This window comes from Delphinus delphis, chromosome 5, assembly GCF_949987515.2.
Source record: "Delphinus delphis chromosome 5, mDelDel1.2, whole genome shotgun sequence".
In the NCBI taxonomy this organism is placed as follows: domain Eukaryota; kingdom Metazoa; phylum Chordata; class Mammalia; order Artiodactyla; family Delphinidae; genus Delphinus; species Delphinus delphis.
The window spans coordinates 47,356,951-47,375,241 of NC_082687.1; the positions used below are offsets into that span (position 1 = coordinate 47,356,951).

The window sequence follows — 18,291 nt, forward strand, 5'->3', positions numbered from 1 at the left end:
TCTCTGTTTTCAGAGTACAATTCATTTAATATTTTCTTAATTACTCTGAGCTCTCATTTTACCGCCATACTGTCACTTTTGTACCATGTTATAATTCCACTATGACCTTAAGCAATTTCAAGGTAGTTGTCCCTATGGTAATGATGCCGGAATATTCTTTAAGTTTTTGTGACCGATTTTTAAGACAGTTTTTCTATTTCCCCCTATTAGCTTTCAGTTCTCCTTGTTGTTTGTGTTCGCAACATCCTTCTCCTTCTGGTATGCTGTTTTCAGCGTATGGTGGGATAGACTGAGGAACCTTGTCAAAATTATGTGTGAACAAAAAATGAATAGCCACTGAATGGAAACCCAAAAGGCTTATTTTCAGAATAAAGTATACTTAACAACTGTTTTGAGTCTTCGGAAGTCTTTTCCCTCATGTCACATGATTGAAGTTTCTGGAAATTTGATTTATGTAAAATTGGAAATTAACACTTTAAGTTTATAGGGAAATGTATTTTGTAGAGTAATCTAAGGCTTACTACTACTTTTTTCAGTACCAAGAATACCAAATAGTAATATGCAGAACAGATTCAGTCATAGTAAGCATAGTAGGATGCCAGGTTTTATACCACATTGCTTTTCTTTCAGGGCTGTTGATGTGTGGGCCATTGGCTGTCTGGTAACTGAAATGCTCATGGGGGAACCCCTTTTTCCTGGAGATTCTGATATCGATCAGCTATATCATATTATGTTGTGTTTGGGTAAGATTATACGTCTGCATTTTAAATTTTAGTGATTTTTTTCCCCTATGTTTTTGTTTGTTTATATTTATTTTACAAGCTGTTGGTACATTAAAGATGATACGTGTTTTGAATGGGTGTAGGGAGCAAGTAGGAAAAACTCATCTATCTCTCTCTTTATATATATATTCAGTCATTCTCAGTCTGGCTTTTGTCTATCTGACATATTGTCCTAATCATCCTCTCACCTGCCCTCCTGCCAACTCCCCCGCTAAAGAAAAAAGTAAACATTGTACATTCTCTCTGCACTTTTGCATTCAATAAATCACATGTAGAGAGAATACAAATGATCATATTATCTTTGGGTCAGCAAGCATTTGTGTTATATATCTATTACCCTCTTTCTCATCTTTAAACTGAGAGACACAGGGACTTCCAAAGTAATTTTTTTTTTTTTTTTTGCGGTACGCGGGTCTCTCACTGTTGTGGCCTCTCCCGTTGCGGAGCACAGGCTCAGCGGCCATGGCTCACAGGCCCAGCCGCTCCGCGGCATGTGGGATCTTCCCGGACCGGGGCACGAACCCGTGTCCCCTGCATCTGCAGGCGGACTCTCAACCACTGCGCCACCAGGGAAGCCCCTTCCAAAGTAATTTAATCTTGCTGCAGTTCTGACTTTTGTTGCTAGTGCTTTGGACAGAATTTCAAAGCTAGACTATCAAAGTCATCTTACATTTCTGTTGGGTGATGGAGTTTGTAAAATAGAAATAATGGGTAATTACTTGAGGGTTATTTAACTCTTAGATTTTAGTTTCCAGGTTAGAAGTTCAATAAACAATACAATGGTTTCTTATAGCAGAATTTTCATATATATTTTATATTAGGTTAGGTATTAAAGTTGAGAGAAAAGATAAAAGTGATCAAATCAGCCCTTAGATACAGATACACTGGGCAAAAATTAAATTCTTAAAGGGTGGAACTTATTTATCTAGATTAGATTCTGACCATATGACTATTAATATTTTCATCTTTGGTCAGCACTTTATGCTTTGTAGTTAGAAATGCAGTGCTGGTACTTATATCTAAGAAATTATACAATGTTCTTTACCTGTGCTTTTCCTATACTCCCTTGCGTCTTCAGTTCTATGTATAGTAGCGTGTGAACTTTTCTGAATGAGTATGTTGAGATAAGAATGTTAATTTCTTTTGCGTTGACTTATGTCAAAGCCACCTAAAGACTGCCAGGCGCCACCACAATAACACTGTGTGTTCGGTTGTTTTTGCATGCGGAGAGAGTCCGCGCTCTACAAGCTGTGTTACACTCATCTCTACTCCACACCACCTGTCCCATGATGCGTAATGACAGAGATATATGCCGTTCTCACTGCCAGGTAATCTCATTCCAAGACATCAGGAGCTGTTTTATAAAAATCCTGTGTTTGCTGGAGTAAGGTTGCCTGAAATCAAAGAAACGGTTCCTCTTGAAAGACGCTATCCCAGGCTCCCTGAAGTTGTGATAGATTTAGCAAAGGTAATCGTACTTTTTCTTTGCACTTTCTGACAGGGAATTTACATTATGGAGATTTGATTTTCTGTTAGTTTTTTCTTGTCCGGTTGATCTTTTAGGACAACAGTTTCCTCTGATGGTTTAAATTTTTGTACATTTTAAGAGTTATATTTGGTGGGCATGGGGATGGAGGGACTTCAGAGATAAAGACCTGAAATTTTTGCTTGTTTTAAGAAACCATTTCATATTATCTGGCAAGTCTTAAGTGTGAAAACATTCTCATAATGACATGTTTTTAATGTTTAACATTTAAAATGCAAGCCTTGTGTAAGTGGAAAAGAGAAGAAAAATAGGGTAAGAAAATAAAAAGAAGGGTAGAGAAGCAGGAAAATATTAAAGTCTAAGGCATAGGATCATGGCCTGTAGTGTATTGTTAAAAAGGGGCTTTTGCTTAACCACTAGATTCACTGAAGCTAATTTTTAAATGATCATCACCTTTGCCTTGTATTTGATTGAGGAAGACTTTAGGGAGGTTCTCACTGGATCAAATTGTCTCTAAAAGTGGACCTTTTGGAATTATTCGCTCAAAAATTTCTTATTAGTTAGGATTGTCCAAAAGTGTTGATAAACTGAGTATCTCTAAAAGAGCAGGGTCACATAACATTTACCCAAGATATTTTTTACTTTTTTTACTTCTTTAAACAACTCATTTTAAAAAAGCTTAGTAAGCTTATAACTAATTATAACAAGTTCTTAGAATAATACATTGTTATTTTTTTACATAGTCTAACAGATACAAATATTTTTCATTGAGACAAGCTTTATGATCTGTCTGTGAAGAGATTTAAAGGGAATAAGGTAAAACAATATTGTCCAACTTATATCCCTTATGGTAGAATCATATAACTTTTAAAATATTTTATTATAAGAAATCTCAAACATAGAAAAGAAAGTAGAAAAAGCAGTGGTGTAGTGAACCCTCACGAGCTAGTCATTAGCTACAACAATTAACAATATTTGGAAAATGTTTCATCTATCCTGTCCACACACTCAGCAACTTTTTTTGGGGGAGTATTTTGAAGCAAATTCCAGATATTATATTATTTCACTTATAAATGCCTTAATTATTTGTAGACTTTTCTTGTTCATTTAAAGCTACTTATTGATAAGTCCCTTCTATTCTTACTGGCAGTGAGTGGTTCCAGTGAATCAGAACAAGATATAATAAAATCTATAATAAAATGAAAGAACATAGATAAAATCAAATCATCTATGTCAAGTATCTAGCACAGTAATAAGCACAGAGTAGGTTCTTTCCCTTCCATTCTGTAAGTACTTTAAATTTTAAAAATTCACAAAAATTCTTTAGTATCGTAAAATATCTAATCAGTGCTCAAAATTTCATTAATTTTCTCATAATTTCTTTTTATAGTTTGAATTAGGATCCACATGAAGACTAGAGTTCGCAATTGCTTGATATGTCTTTTAAGATTCCTAATTTACAAGCTCTTCTTCATCTCTTTGTTTTTTGTTTAAACCTTGCCATTTATCTGTTAAAGAAAATAGGTTGGTTGTCCCTTAGAATTTCCCACATAGTGTAGTTTAATATGTTCCCTGGTGTCCTGTATTTTGTATAAACTCACAGCAGAGCTAGAGCTCGATCAGAATCAGGTTGATTTTTTGGCAAGACTACTTCATAAGAAGTTTGTATATTTCTGTCCAGAGACACTGAATGTCTGGTGTTCTTTCTTTTTGTGATATTAGTAACCATTGGTAGTCATTGTCTAGATTTGTGCTTTATTATTTATCATTTATTATAGATGTTTAAAATTCATTGACTGTGAAAAGGAATTTTCTATATTTAGAAATGTAAACGTAGGCAGTTTTTCTTTGATATGAACTGTATGTATTCCTTGGTTTCCCAGAAATGCTTGCATATTGACCCAGACAAAAGGCCCTTCTGTGCTGAGCTCCTGCACCATGATTTCTTTCATATGGATGGATTTGCTGAGAGGTATAGTACTGTGTTTTCTAGGTCATACCAACCTAGAGTTAAAGTAAGGCCCCCGTAACAGTACATAACTGTAACAAACAGTATTTCTCTTATTACTCTACCCACCTACTATTACAGGAGCTCAAATATTTACCACCCTACCTCCATTCACCCTTAGCAATAGTGTATTCCTAAGAGTGGTCCCCTGCATTCAGTAAATTAGGGCTCTTGGTTTTCACGAAGCAGTCCCTTCATGCTTTCTTTCTGTCTCCCCCTGGTGACATCTACCACTCAGGTCACTGATTTCTGTGTTGCTACCAGCTGTGTGATGCCATCATCTTGGGTGCTGATGCATTTGCAATGGTGCCATCTCGTGTTGCTGCTGAACTCATACCACACCCAGTCCTATGACACTGCTGACACTGCTGATGTGCTGGAGACCTTGATGTGCCAAACCTGTAGGTGCCAGATCGGCTGGCATGGTCTCCTGTGCTGTTCCAGCTGCTGGCATCAGAGCAGCTGACAAAACAGAAAGTAGTGAGATGAGTGGCAATGACATTGCTTTATATTTTTGCAAATCTGTTTACTATCTAGCTGAATAGAAGATAGCTGGGTTCTCATATTTGCTTCTGCATTCGATTACTTGTGATATGTTGTTTTGGTTGAAATAAGTGGAGAAACTCGGGCCTCATACAAATATGTAATTGGAAAATGGAAGAGTATTTTAATAGCCCTTTTAGATTACTGTGGGTATTCTTCTTTGATTCTATACCAAAACTGACAGTGGTAGTTTCTTTAACGTTGCTTGCATTGTGGAATCTGAAACCATACCAATGAACTTCTTATCCCATTACATTAAAATCCACTTGTCTAACTTGCACTTTGAATTGACCTTTTACCCATGTGTGCTTTTGTAGCATGATGCATTAGTCATTTGGAAAATATTGTTTTGCTAAGTTATGCAGAGCTTTAGAATGTTGATATTTCATTATACAATATCAAAAAGTCATATTCTCTCTCATCAGAAAAGTCTGTAGTATTAGGAATCTGCTAAGTTCATGGTAGTGGAGACAAGTTGAACAGAATTCTAATTTTGCATAAAAATTTGAATTTTATCATTGATGCAAATATTATCAGTTGTTTTCCTTGAAATAACAATCTCCGTTCATTTTTTTAAAAGAAAATATCTGCTGAATACCACAAGTCTGAATAATAATAATAATAATTTTTTTTCTGTCAGTCTTTCAAGTAATAATGTTTTTCCATGAAAAAAGTGGCTAGTTTAGCTTGTATCTCAACCAGTTACACAAGTGCTTTTCTTCAGACAACCATTGCACTTTGATTTGTAGCAGAGGTACTTTACGCATATTCCTATTTTGTCACACAGAATGTGGAAAAAGATATGTTCAGGGGTTTAGATTTAATTAAATAAATATATATATGTTTTACTGCTCCATCAGGGACATTCTTAAACAAAACTGCCCCCCACCCCTTTTAACCTGAGAATGCGTGGCTAGGAAGGATACAATAACTGCTAGTAAAGTTTGGTGCCACTGCTGCAATTCTTGGTAAGCCACCTGCAATTTTACCCCCCACTGCTTTTTATACCATCCGTGCAAATGTCAACATGGTGAAAAAGAAGTCGCCTTCGTAATAAGATAAGAGCTTTGACCTCGTGAACCTCCTGAAATGTTCTCAGGGATTCCCAGTTCTGCAGACTACCTCATTTCTTGTTTTGAATAACACAGTTGAGTTTAATACTCAATTTTTAAAAATAAATATCTCGAAAACCATTTTTTTCTAGATTTATCTGTCTCATACAATCTTATTTTATTGACACATGTAATTTTTATGTAGGTTTTCTCAGGAACTGCAGTTAAAAGTACAGAAAGATGCCAGAAACATTTCTTTATCTAAAAAACCCCAAAACAGAAAGAAGGAAAAGGAAAAAGATGATTCCTTGGGTGAAGAGAGAAAAACACTTGTGGTACAGGTAAATTTCCATGTTTTAATGTGTATTAAATTTTAAATTTAATATATCCTTAAATTTGGGGGGTGGGGGGCAGGGAATAATGAAGATCTTAAAAGTTTCCTGAGTGGCTAAGAAGTTAACTTTTAGCTTACTTGTAAAAATGTATCTTTTCTGTAGACATTACCTGTTTAAAAAAAATCTTAGCATATCATGTACTGAATGCCTACTGTGTGCCAGTCTGTGCAATAGGGCTTGTCAGGAAATCACTCTCATCCAAGAGCATTTAGACACATGTGTGCACACCCGCATGCAAACACATGGGCACAAACACATGCACACACCATTTTTTTGCCTTAAATGATAGGAAAGAAAAATGTAATTTTTAGAATTTTATATAAAGTAGAGCATTTAAAAATTGAGATTTATTTAAAGTTTAAATAAATTTATTTAAAATTTATTTAAAGTTTACTTTTCTTGGTAATTTATCCAGAATCTGTTCTTGGTAAGATAATTCAAATCTACCACCAACCCACTCCCATTTCTCAAGTGAACCCAAAGAAGAATGAGTCCTCAATTCTGTGTTCCCTGACTCTAACTATATGAGAACAAAAGCGAGCATGTTTGAGTCCTCTTCCATTGTTTTCCACTGAAATATAAATGTGATATGTGTGTATATCATTAAATCTGATATATATATATACACATATATACATACATATATATATATATATATATATATATATATATCTCAGAGCTAGTGTGAGTTTCATTTTCATTTGAAATAGATGTCTGACTGAGAATCTCGGGTTTAATTATAATTCCATAGGTAGAATAAGAAAAACTGGAGCACAAGAAGGTGATATCTCAGGCTTTTCTGGCGGTCCAGTGGTTACGACTTCCAATACAGGGGGCCCTGGTTTGATCTCTGGTCAGGGAACTAAGATCTGACATGCTGCGCAGTGCAGCCCAAAAATTTTTTTTTAAAAGGTGATATCTCTGGAATTCTGCTTTCGTTGATAAAGTACTTTACAGGAAAAGGTGATTTTTCATTCTCCTCAGATCATTAATGTTATTAACATTTTTGTAACAGGATACAAATGCTGATCCCAAAATTAAGGATTCTAAAGCATTTAAAATAAAAGGATCAAAAATGGACGGAGAAAAAGTTGAAAAAGTCAGTCGAGCTTCAAATGCCAGCTGTCTGAATGACAATGGGATGAGCCACATCAAAACAGTGCCTTCAACAAGCCTCCGAGATGGCAGCAATGGCAGCGTGGGCCACACAAGAAATCCAGGCATGGCAATTCCTCCACTTACGTACAACCTTTCTGGGGTGGCTCCCACTGTTAATTCTGGAATGGGAACTATCTCAGGAGTTCAGAGTTACAGGTATGAACTAGGAAAATAAGAACAAAATGTTGTTTAAGGAAAGGACATCTTTACAAATTGCAAATATTTATCAATTCAGCCACATGTAGTATTACTCTCAGGTTTCTGAATCCTATTCACTTTTGTCAGGTTACTGTTTCAAAAGACTTCTTGGCTAATGTGATAAAAATGATTAGCATTTGATCAAAAAATTTACCTGAGTCCTAAGAAAATAAGGTTGTATTATTTAAGGTGAAGGAATCTATAGCTATTTAGTCTAATAACACAAAAGGAGTTTGTCATTATAAAAGAGATAATTGGTTTTGAGCGTCTGCTGCTTCATGGCATGGCTGTGGGCATGTAATAGTACAAAGGAGCTCCTGTTGGGAATTTCGCAGAAAGGAAGGTAATTTATTGGCATTGAAGGCTGAGTGGGAGGCATGAAGGTAGTGGTAAAGGACAGAATGTTTCACCAGATCTGTGAGCATTGTATGTTTTTAAGAGTAGGCATTAAATTCTGATTAAACTGCATGTCACTTGATGTTGGGTCTTTTGATTTTGTGCTTGAAAAAAATAATTACTGCTGGGTCTAACGCAAATTTTTTTGTGACTTTTGTTACAGAGTGGATGAGAAAACCAAGAAGTATTGTATTCCATTTGCTAAACCAAATAAACATTCTCCAGCAGGAGTTTATAATATTAATGTGACCACATCGGTAAGTGAACTGTTTCAGAGGCAGAAGAGCAAACATTAGTCATTTCTAGACTTCTATTAATAGTAAATATGATAGTGAAGAACTGAGAGTTTTATTGAAAGACGTATCATAAAGTGGAAACTTAATGATGTATATATCATCCCAGCGTGTCAAAATCATAAATGTGAGAGACAACTTTAAGTTTCATAAGTCTGGAAATTTAAATATAAGATGTTATTGTTATATAGAATGGATAAACAACAAGATCCTACTGTGTAGCACAGGGAACTATATTCAATATCCTGAGATAATGGAAAAGAATATAAAAAAGATATATATACGTATAACTGAATCACCTTGCTGTACAGAAGAAATTAACCCAATATTGTAAATCAACTATACTTCAATAAAAAAAGATGTTATTATTAAAATGATATCTGTTTTAATTTTTTCAGTAATGGTAAAGTTTCTTAACCTAATGCTTGGTGATCAGTTCTTTTTTAGAGCAGATGAGAAGATAAGTTGTCTTATCTCACCCACACCAGGTTTCTGGTGGAAATAGTCTATTTATTCATTTAATAAATATTGACTATCTATTATGTTTAAGTCACTGAAGAAGAATGTCAGTCTTTCTCTTCAGGAATCTCGTGGTTTAGTAGAGAATCAACACATTAAAACAGTGTCAGATTGCAGTAGTAGAAGCATGTCAAGATTCAGAGGTCTTCTGAAGGTTCAGAGGAGCGTTATTACGCTGAACACAGCTGCCAGAATACTTCTTTTTAAAGTTAAGTTGAATCGTCATTGTTCTTCCACTCAAAACCCTCCATTGGCTTCTCATCTCTGAGTAAAGACCAAAGTGCTTTTAGGGCCTGTTAGTCCCTGAGTGACTCGCTCCCTCATCCCTCTATCCCACCCCTGGCTACTCTCATTTTTGATCACTCCATTCCAACCACATTGACTGCCTTGTTATTCCTGGAACATGGCAAGATATACTCCCACATATGGGTTTTTGTACTTGCTATTTCCTCTGTTTTAGAACATTCTTTCCCCAGATAATCCAAAGAATTTGCTTTTTCTCCTCCTTGGCTTACATGAAACCTTATTGTGAGGTCTTCCCAAATATTTTAACTCATTTTGTCTATTATTCTCTCCCCTCCCCTTGCTTAATTGTTTTTCTTCCATTGCCTTACCTGACATCCTCTATTCTCTTATTTATATATGGTCTGTCTCTCCCTCCCCCTGCCCACTACCCCGAATGTAAACTTCCAAGGAAGGATTTGTGGTTTGTTTGTTTTCCTCACTGCTCTGCCCCACACCTAGAACAGTGTCTAACGCATTGAAGCTGCTTAAGAAGTGTGGTGAATAGATTTTTCTGCCAGGGAAGGGGAGGTATGGGTGTATTCCCCAAAGAGTATTTTTCTCACGAATTTCCCTTCTCTACCTCTCCCATTATCCTCAGAGCTGAAAAATATAGCCTTCTTTTCATCTCTCTCATGATTGCAATTGTTTTTCTTTTAACTATTCTTAGCCTATAATTTCGGTACCCATAATACTTTCCTTTTTGATATATCCTACTCATTTATTTGTGGATATTTTTGTGTTTTACCTTCCTGGTCTGCTCTGGAAGATTATTTTGATCAGCAAGTCTTTTCAAAGTAGCTGGCTCAATACCATTTTGCTGGAATTGATATTAGCCTTCTTTCAGGCATTGCATTATCAATGCTGGTTGATATTCTTAGATCTCATTTCTGTTTATCCTTCTTTGGAATAGGCAATCAAGAAAGGAGGTAAAGATTAGTAGGGAGAAGACCCACTGGAGTCTTTTCTTAATGAAAATTAACCGAGGCAGAACTAAGGCTAAACTTTCTTCAGCTGCTAGGTTGAACATCAATAGCCTTCTCCCATGCTTTATGCCCTGATTCTGAGATGTGAATACATATATTATTATAAACATCTCTTATGTATTTTATGTGTCGCTTTTTTTTTTTTGGTAAATTTATTTATTTTTGGCTGCGTTGGGTCTTCATTGCTATGTGTGGGCTTCTCATCACGGTGGCTTCTCTTGTTGCGGAGCACGGGCTCTAGGTGCACGGGCTTCAGTAGTTGTGGCCTGCGGGCTCTAGAATAGGATCAGTAGCTGTGGCGCACAGGCTTAGTTGCTCCGCAGCATGTGGGATCTTCCCGGACCAGGGCTCGAACCCGTGTCCCCTGCATTGGCAGGCAGATTCTTAACCACTGCACCACCAGGGAAGTCCATGTGTTACTTTTTGAGTATATAAATCTAGTAGTTTGGACTCATTATTTTATTGTTTTATACTTGCAGATAGTTTTTTTTTAACTAATTATTTTATTTTACAGGTGATTTGAACCTTGAGCCTTAGCACTCATTCTATTAAAAGAGAAAATAGAGGGGGCTTCCCTGGTGGCACGGTGGTTGAGAATCCACCTGCCAATTTAGGGGTAATGGGTTCGAGCCCTGGTCCAGGAAGATCCCACATGCCACGGAGTAACTAAGCCCTTGTGCCACACTACTGAGCCTGTGCTCTACAGCCCATGAGCCACAACTGCTGAGTCCGTGTGCCACAACTGCTGAAGCCCGCTTGCCTAGAGCCCGTGCTCTGCATCAAGAGAAGCCACTGCAATGAGAAGCCCACGCACTGCAACAAAGAGTAGCATCCACTCTCTGCAACTAGAGCAAGCCCATGTGCAGCAATGAAGGCCCAACGCAGCCATAAATAAATAAATAAATAAATTTATTTTTTTTAAAAAAAGAGAGAGCAAATAGAAACAGCCAAAAGAAAGACACTCAAAAAGCTCACTACAGGACTTTTGAAGACTTTCTGAGAGGCAGAGTAGCATAATTCACAGAATATTAAACTCGAGGTATCTGGAATCTCAGTGGCTTGACACTGTCATTATACTCTTTGTGTGTATATTTCAGTATACATACATATATGTGGATATACATGGACATACATAGGATTTCATTATCTATATGTGGTTTGTTTCCTTTTAGTAAATCATATAATCTCTCTATGTATCATCTGTTTTGAAAATGTGGAAAAGAATGTAGAGTTTCTGTGATTCTCAAATGAAACAGATTGGGAACTTGTCAAAGTCATAAAGGTGCAAAAGCGAAGTGCTGCTGTGCTGTTCTTCTCTTTACTATTTTTCCAGACTTTATCAAATATGAAGTAATAGTGCTTAGAAAGATTAGGAATATGATTGAAGTTATAATTTTATACTTAATAAACTGTATTTCTAGGAAAATGATATTTGCTAACAGTGAGGAGTAAGACAAGGACAGATGTAAGAGAATGAGTCACAAGATTATTATTGGGAAAGCGAAAAATGTGCTAGGAGATGTGATATACATGACAAGATGAACTATTCAAAATTCATGTGGCAACAGCAACTATGCTAAAAAGCCCAGCAAGTGTCATAAGACCTGACCTTGCTGGCCTGAAAGACCAGGACACTGATGCCCATCTTTTAACCTCGTACTGCTTGCCAGGACTTACACTGAAGTTTGGTGGGGGGAGAAGGAGAAACTCATAGCAACCAACCAATCTGCTTGTTAGTAATTTTAATAGATTTAAAGAGGAAGAGGTTTGAAAGAACTGGATGAAATTGTTTTGTATGTTATTAGTGTTCTTCAAATTTTGTATTATTCTAGCTTTTCAATTTTATAAATTTTAGGATATGAACATAGTAGTTATGAAAGGGGGCAAGCTTACCTGGAGGCTAATTCATTTGTGTTAACCATTCTGATGATATTAGGTTGCTAGTGAAAAGAGTCTACTTCAGGCAGATAAGAAAAGAAGGGAATACTCAAAGAGAGATGTCCGTTTGCCTGAACTAAACTATAATCATCTCCCTGAACTAAAAGCCTTGGAAGGCATCGGTATGTTTGTAACGCTTTTACTTTTTCAGCCCTTTTGTTTACATTATTTAAAATGTATGTTAAGTAAACTAATAGAATATTAAAAATTTATAGTAACTTTACATATTTAAGTATGTGAAAATGTACAGACTTATGTACAATAAGTACATACCAAGGTACAGATACTGAATGTGAAGAACTAACAAAAACGTCTGATTTTCTCACTGTGTTTATGGTTATCTTTATCTAGCTCGAAATTCCAGGCTAATAAAGAAGGAGAACAAAAATCTTTCAGAATCTCGAATTCCTTCTCTGGTCGCTATTGACTTGCACACCTTCAATACTGCATTACATCAGGTATAGAAATACTCTCTGTAGGACGCATGGAACTCGGGTCTCTCTCATATTTCCTCTTAAAGTGTCCTATGGAGAGTTTGCTCTTAAGAATTGGGCAGGTTTATTAGTGGGATCTATAAAAAGTTTGCTTGTTAAATTTTGTTTTATGGTTCATTGCATTAAGTACCCTTATTACATATATATTTACATGAACATTTCCCAGTTTACAGTGATCAGTTTTTCATAGATTAAAAACTTGTGTGTGTGTGTGCATGCATGTGCGTAGCCTAGCTATGGCTTTGATATAACTATAGGCTTTATGGTAGTTAATGATATTTCACTGCATTAATACCAAAGTTGTTACCTTTCAAAGAGTGAAACTCTTTTTGGAATAGTTTTTTGTTTTTTTTTTTTTTTGTGGTACGCGGGTCTCTCACTGTTGTGGCCTCTCCCGCTGTGGAGCACAGGCTCCGGACGCTCAGGCTCAGCGGCCATGGCTCACGGGCCCAGCCGCTCCGCGGCATGTGGGATCTTCCCAGACTGGGGCACGAACCCGTGTCCCCTGCATCGGCAGGCAGACTCTCAACCACTGCGCCACCAGGGAAGCCCTGGAATAGTTTTTATTATCTTAAAATGTATTCTCCATTTGACACTTTTCCCCGGGGCAATCCATTCCATCCATGCTAAAGATTTTCTATTCCATATAGTCTTTTGCTATAATTCCTCTTATCTCTTCAGAATATTTATATTTCTGCTACTTTTATATCAACAACAGTCATATCACTAAGAAAACTGGCCAACTTTTTAATCTCCTGAGCCATCCATAACTAACTACAAACTTGGGATATGAACCATTGAACTTTCCCTTTACTTCTTCAAACAGATTTTCACCTTTGCTTGATGCTAGGCAACTTTTGTTTTGGAATTCTCCATCCTCATTGTTTAAGGATTTCCATTTCATAGACAGCCCCTGTAGGTAGCCTCCTTCTCTATGCCCATGCTTTTTTCTACTGTTACTCTTTAAATTATTTTGTAGAGCTCTGCAAACAAGGGGAATGATATTGTTGAGGATAACAAATTGCAGAGGCAGTTACCCAGTGATTCTGAAAAAAACGTTTACAGACCGCTGCTGCTTTTGCCTTATCTCTTGCCAGCAATTTCGGGAGCAACATCGTCAAAGCTAAACAAATTCCTGTTGTGTGAAGATGAATCACTGCCACTGATTTTACATTGAGGGACTACAGAGTCTCAGGAAATGCCCGTATACTTCTAAACTTAAATATGGATTTTAAAGCTGCAGGATTTTCCACTTGCTCTTTGTGAGCACACTATTGTTCAAATCACTTTTCAGGGTTGACATAGCTCAATCTAGTTTCATGCAATGGAAGAAAGGCTTTGGCTGCCTTCCCACTTCTTCAATATTTTTATTTCTCGTTCGGAACTAATCCTTTTATATTTATACACTGGTTCTGCATTTTTACTCTCAGTTTATTTGTTAAATTTCCATTTGCATTTAAAATAAAGAAGAAAGTAGGTGTAGTGAAAAACACAAATTAACACCAAAGTAACATGAGCTTACGTCTGGAAAATCTGAGTGGAAAGAGAACAGGAGACTGAAAGCAAAAGGCCTGCTGGCAGAGGCTGTGACCTGCCTTGCAGTCTTACTTCATGGTATTCATCTATGCACTAAACTACATTTTGTTTCTGTACATAACACAAACATTTTCACATTTATGAAACTCTATTATGTACCTCTGGAACAATCTGTAAGATAGATTTTGTGAGTAAAATATTACTTCATCCATGGAATCTGTCTCCACTCCCTCACCCGCTACATGCTTACATGTCTTATGTACTTAGAGACGTAGGTTCAGATTTTTTCCTCTAAGCACTGTTTTCTTCATCCCACAAATTTCGATATGTTGTATTTTCATTATCATTCCATTCAAACATCAAAACATTTTTCCTTGTAATTTCTTCTTTAACCCAGTAATTATTTAGAAATGTGTTGTTTAATAGTTAGATATTTGGGCATTCCTTAGATATTTTATTATTAATTTGTAATTTAATTCCATATGGTCAGAGAATATACTCTGTATGATTTTGATGTTTTTAGATTCACTGAGATGTGTTTTGTGGCCCAGCACGTGGTCTATCTTGGTGAATGAACCTTGTTCTTTTGAAAATAATGTATATTCTTTAGTTGTTGGATATAGTATTCTATAAATGTGAAATCCAATTAAGGTTGATAGTGTTGTTTAGACATTCTATATCCTTGATGATTTTTTTGTTTAGTTCCATCAGTTCCTGAAAGAGTGCTGTCAAAATCTTTTACTATGATTGTGGAATTGTCTATTTTTCTCTTACATCTGTCTATTTTTGCTTCATGTATTTTAAATCTGTCTTATTAGGTACATATACATTTATACTTGCTTTGTCTTCCTGATACACTCTCCCTTTTATCATTATGAAATGTCTCTTTCTCTCATGGTGCTCTGTGCCTTGAAGTCAATTTTATCTGAGATTAAAGCAGTCACTCCAGCCTACTTCCACTTATTTGTTTCCATAGTACATCTTTCTACTTTCATTTACTTTCAACCTATCTGGTTTTGTATTTAAAGTGTTTCTTTCGCCAACAGCATATAAATTAGGGTCTTCCCTTTGTAGCTATTCTCTCAATTCTGATTCTTGTCATTGGAATGTCTGTTTGTTTTCCATTTCTGCTAACAAATTACTACCAACTTAAAACAATCTCCATTTATTATAGGTTCCATAGGTCAGAAGTCCAGGCACAGCTGCTGCTCTCCTTAAGAGTCTCATGGGCTGAAACCAAGATGTCAGCAGGGCTGCATTTCTTTCTGGAGGCTCGCGCGGGTATCCGTTTCCAGGCTCATTCACGTTGTTGGCAGCATCTAGTTCCATGTGGTTGTGGGACTGAGGTCCCTGTTTCCCTGCTGGCTGGCTCCTGGGAGTTGTTCTCGTTCTCAGCTTCTTGAGGCCACTCACATTCCTTGGCTCATGGCCTAATTCCATGATCCTCAAAGCCAGCAACAGTGGTTGAACCTTTCCTACTCCTTGACTCTCTCTTACGTCCCCTTCTGCCTCATCTTTCTGACGTTCTTCCCATTTTAAGGGCACATGTGATTTCTTGGGCCCACCAGAATAATCTCCCTATCTTAGGGTCAGCTGATTAATAGCATTAATTCCATGTGCAAAGTCCCTTCACAGCAATAGCTAAATTAGTTTGATTGACTAGCCAGGGACAGGAATCTTAGTGGAATATCTTTAGAATCCTGCCTACCACTAAATATTTAGGCCATTAACATTAATGTGATTATTGATATGTTTGGATCTAGCTCTGTCTTTTCATTAGTTGTTCTTTGTTCCTCTGTTTTCCCTTTCCAGCCTTCTTTTGAATTTGAATATTGTTAGTATTGGCTTTTTGGAGATACCTCTTTGCATTATTTTTTAGGGACTTCTCTAGGGATTACAGTATACATAACTAATCTTTCATAGTCTACTTAGAGTAAATATTGTACCACTTGTAAAACGTAGAAACCTTGCAAATGTATTTCCGTTCCTCCCACCTGAACTTTATGTTACAGTTTGCATTTGTATTTTGTTCACATACATTGAAAACCTCACTATACTATGTTATACCTTTTGCTTTCAATAGTCATAAGTATTTTATGGGAAGAAAGTAGTTTTCTATGTTTACCTAACTACTTACTGTTTCTGTTTTTCTTCGTTCTTAAGGATTACAGTTTTATTTTCTAGTGTTATTTTCCTTCAATCTGAAAGACCTCCTTTAGTGTTTCTTGCAGAGCAGGTCTGATGATGACAAACTCTTTTAGTTTTCTTTCATTTGGGAATGACATTATTTTGCCTTCTTTCCTGAAATATATTTTCACTGGATATAGAATTTGAGTTGGTAGGTTTAAAAAATTTCTTTTTCTCTCAGGACTATAAAGGTATTCTTTCTTCGTCTTCTGATCTCTACGATTTCTGGTGGGAAATTCTCAGGTATTTGAATTGTTACCCTTAAGTAATGTTTCATTTTTCTCTAGCTGCTTTCAAGATCTAATCTTTACCTTTTGTGTTTATTAGTTTGAATATGATATGTCTAGGCATAGTTTTCTCTGAGTGGATCCTTTTGGAGTTTGCTAAGCTTCTTGAATCTGTAAATTTATCTCTATTACCAAATTTGGGAAGTTTTTGGTCACTATTTCTTCAAACATTTTTTTCCTGCCTAATTTCTTTCTCTTCTCCTTCTAAAGTTCTAATGAATGACATATATGTTAGACCTTTTGGTGGGTATTTTCTCACAGGTTCCTGAGACTGTTCACTTTCTTCAATCTTTTTTCATTCTGTTTTTCAGATTGAGTAATTTCTATGGATCCTTCCTCAAGTTCTTTGACTACTTTGTCACTTCCATTCTGCTAGTAATTTTAAAATTTCAGACAATGTATTTTTTAGTTCTAAAATATCCACTTAGTTCTTTTTTAGAAATTCTATTTCTCTACTAAGAATTCCTGTCCCTTCATTCATTTCAAGTGTGTATAAATTTCCAGCATCTGGGCCACCTCAGGATTGCCTTTATCTTTTGACTGCCTTTTCCCTTGAGAATGAATCACACTTTCCTGGATCTTTTTATGTCCAGTAATTTTGAATTGTATCTCGGATATTGTAAACGTTGTATTGTATAGTCTCTGGGTCTTGTTATAATCTTCAGGAGAACGTTGAAATTTTTCTTTTAGTAAGCAGTCACCCAAGTTTTGTTTACACTGTAAATTCTGCCTTACCTTCTGTGAGAGGTGGTTTAAATCTCAGTTCTCTAAGTCTTTGTCATCCTAGTTTGCGTCTGTCCTGCACTTGTGTAGTTCAGGGCTTAGTTGGAGGCTTGTACAAGTGATTAAAATCTCATTCACTTCTCTAAATTGAATTTAGACAATTGCTATGCTGTTGGGAGCTATCCCATGCATGCATGCGTACCTCAGGAACTGGACGGAGACTTCTGTGGGTTTATACATAGAATTAGAGGGTCCCCTTCTCTAGTTCTCTTCCCTCCGGAGTCCCCCCCCTACTTTTTGCCCTGCAGGGACCCCTTTTTCTGACTATAAAGATGGGGTTCCTTTCAGACTTCTAGCTTCTTGCACTTCTTTACGACTCTGAGACTAGGGCTTGCCCTTTGGGCAAAGTCACAGAAGTGAAAAACAAACAAAATTGGAAACCTACCCCCTTGTGAAGGGATACATCTCCAAGTTTTGACTCTTTCCCTTAATCCTCAGTTTTTTTTCTATTTTTTCTAAAGGGTTTTGTTTTGTTTGTTCATTGATTTTGGTGATAGGTAGACATGGGTTATAGTGGGTTTACATTGCCCTGGCACATCAGAAGTATCTTTTAACATATGTACCAACAAAGAGGTCAAAGAATAAGATGAAGTCCTTACTTCATCTTCTTCTGTGTAAGCAACTTGAGCTATGACTAGTTCCCAAGTTCTAATCATCTGATATTTGAACAAGAATTGGGATTTTGAGGAAGTAAGACTTTTACAATTACTGAGACTCTATAATGCTCATTTATTAACTTGTAGGTATCAGGATCTCCCCTGTCAGATGATTCAGAGGCCGATTTGCCTCAAGTGGAACACCAGCACTGACTGTCATTTTGGTTCTGAGCTGGGTAGGTCTGATTTCTCACCCTTGAAGCTGTGTAACCTTTCATGGGAAATATTTTGTAGCTTGCTGAAGCAACAAATTGTACAGCTGAAACATTCTCCAATGATTGACTCTATGAGAACTCTTGATAGACAAGGAGT

The 18,291-nt window shown here is 36.5% G+C and overlaps 1 protein-coding gene across 1 annotated transcript in view; it reads left to right on the forward strand.

The window, feature by feature from the left end:
• The window catches only part of CDKL2 (cyclin dependent kinase like 2), a 35,521-nt gene that overhangs the window by 14,265 nt on the left and 2,965 nt on the right, over window positions 1-18,291 (forward strand). The window contains exons 5-13 of the mRNA XM_060012363.1: window positions 631-743; window positions 2,111-2,250; window positions 4,152-4,240; window positions 6,077-6,212; window positions 7,282-7,580; window positions 8,182-8,275; window positions 12,035-12,158; window positions 12,388-12,494; window positions 18,067-18,155. Of these exons, the coding sequence (XP_059868346.1) occupies window positions 631-743; window positions 2,111-2,250; window positions 4,152-4,240; window positions 6,077-6,212; window positions 7,282-7,580; window positions 8,182-8,275; window positions 12,035-12,158; window positions 12,388-12,494; window positions 18,067-18,132 (1,168 nt within the window). The 3' untranslated portion in view covers window positions 18,133-18,155. The remainder of the gene's footprint in view (window positions 1-630; window positions 744-2,110; window positions 2,251-4,151; window positions 4,241-6,076; window positions 6,213-7,281; window positions 7,581-8,181; window positions 8,276-12,034; window positions 12,159-12,387; window positions 12,495-18,066; window positions 18,156-18,291) is intronic.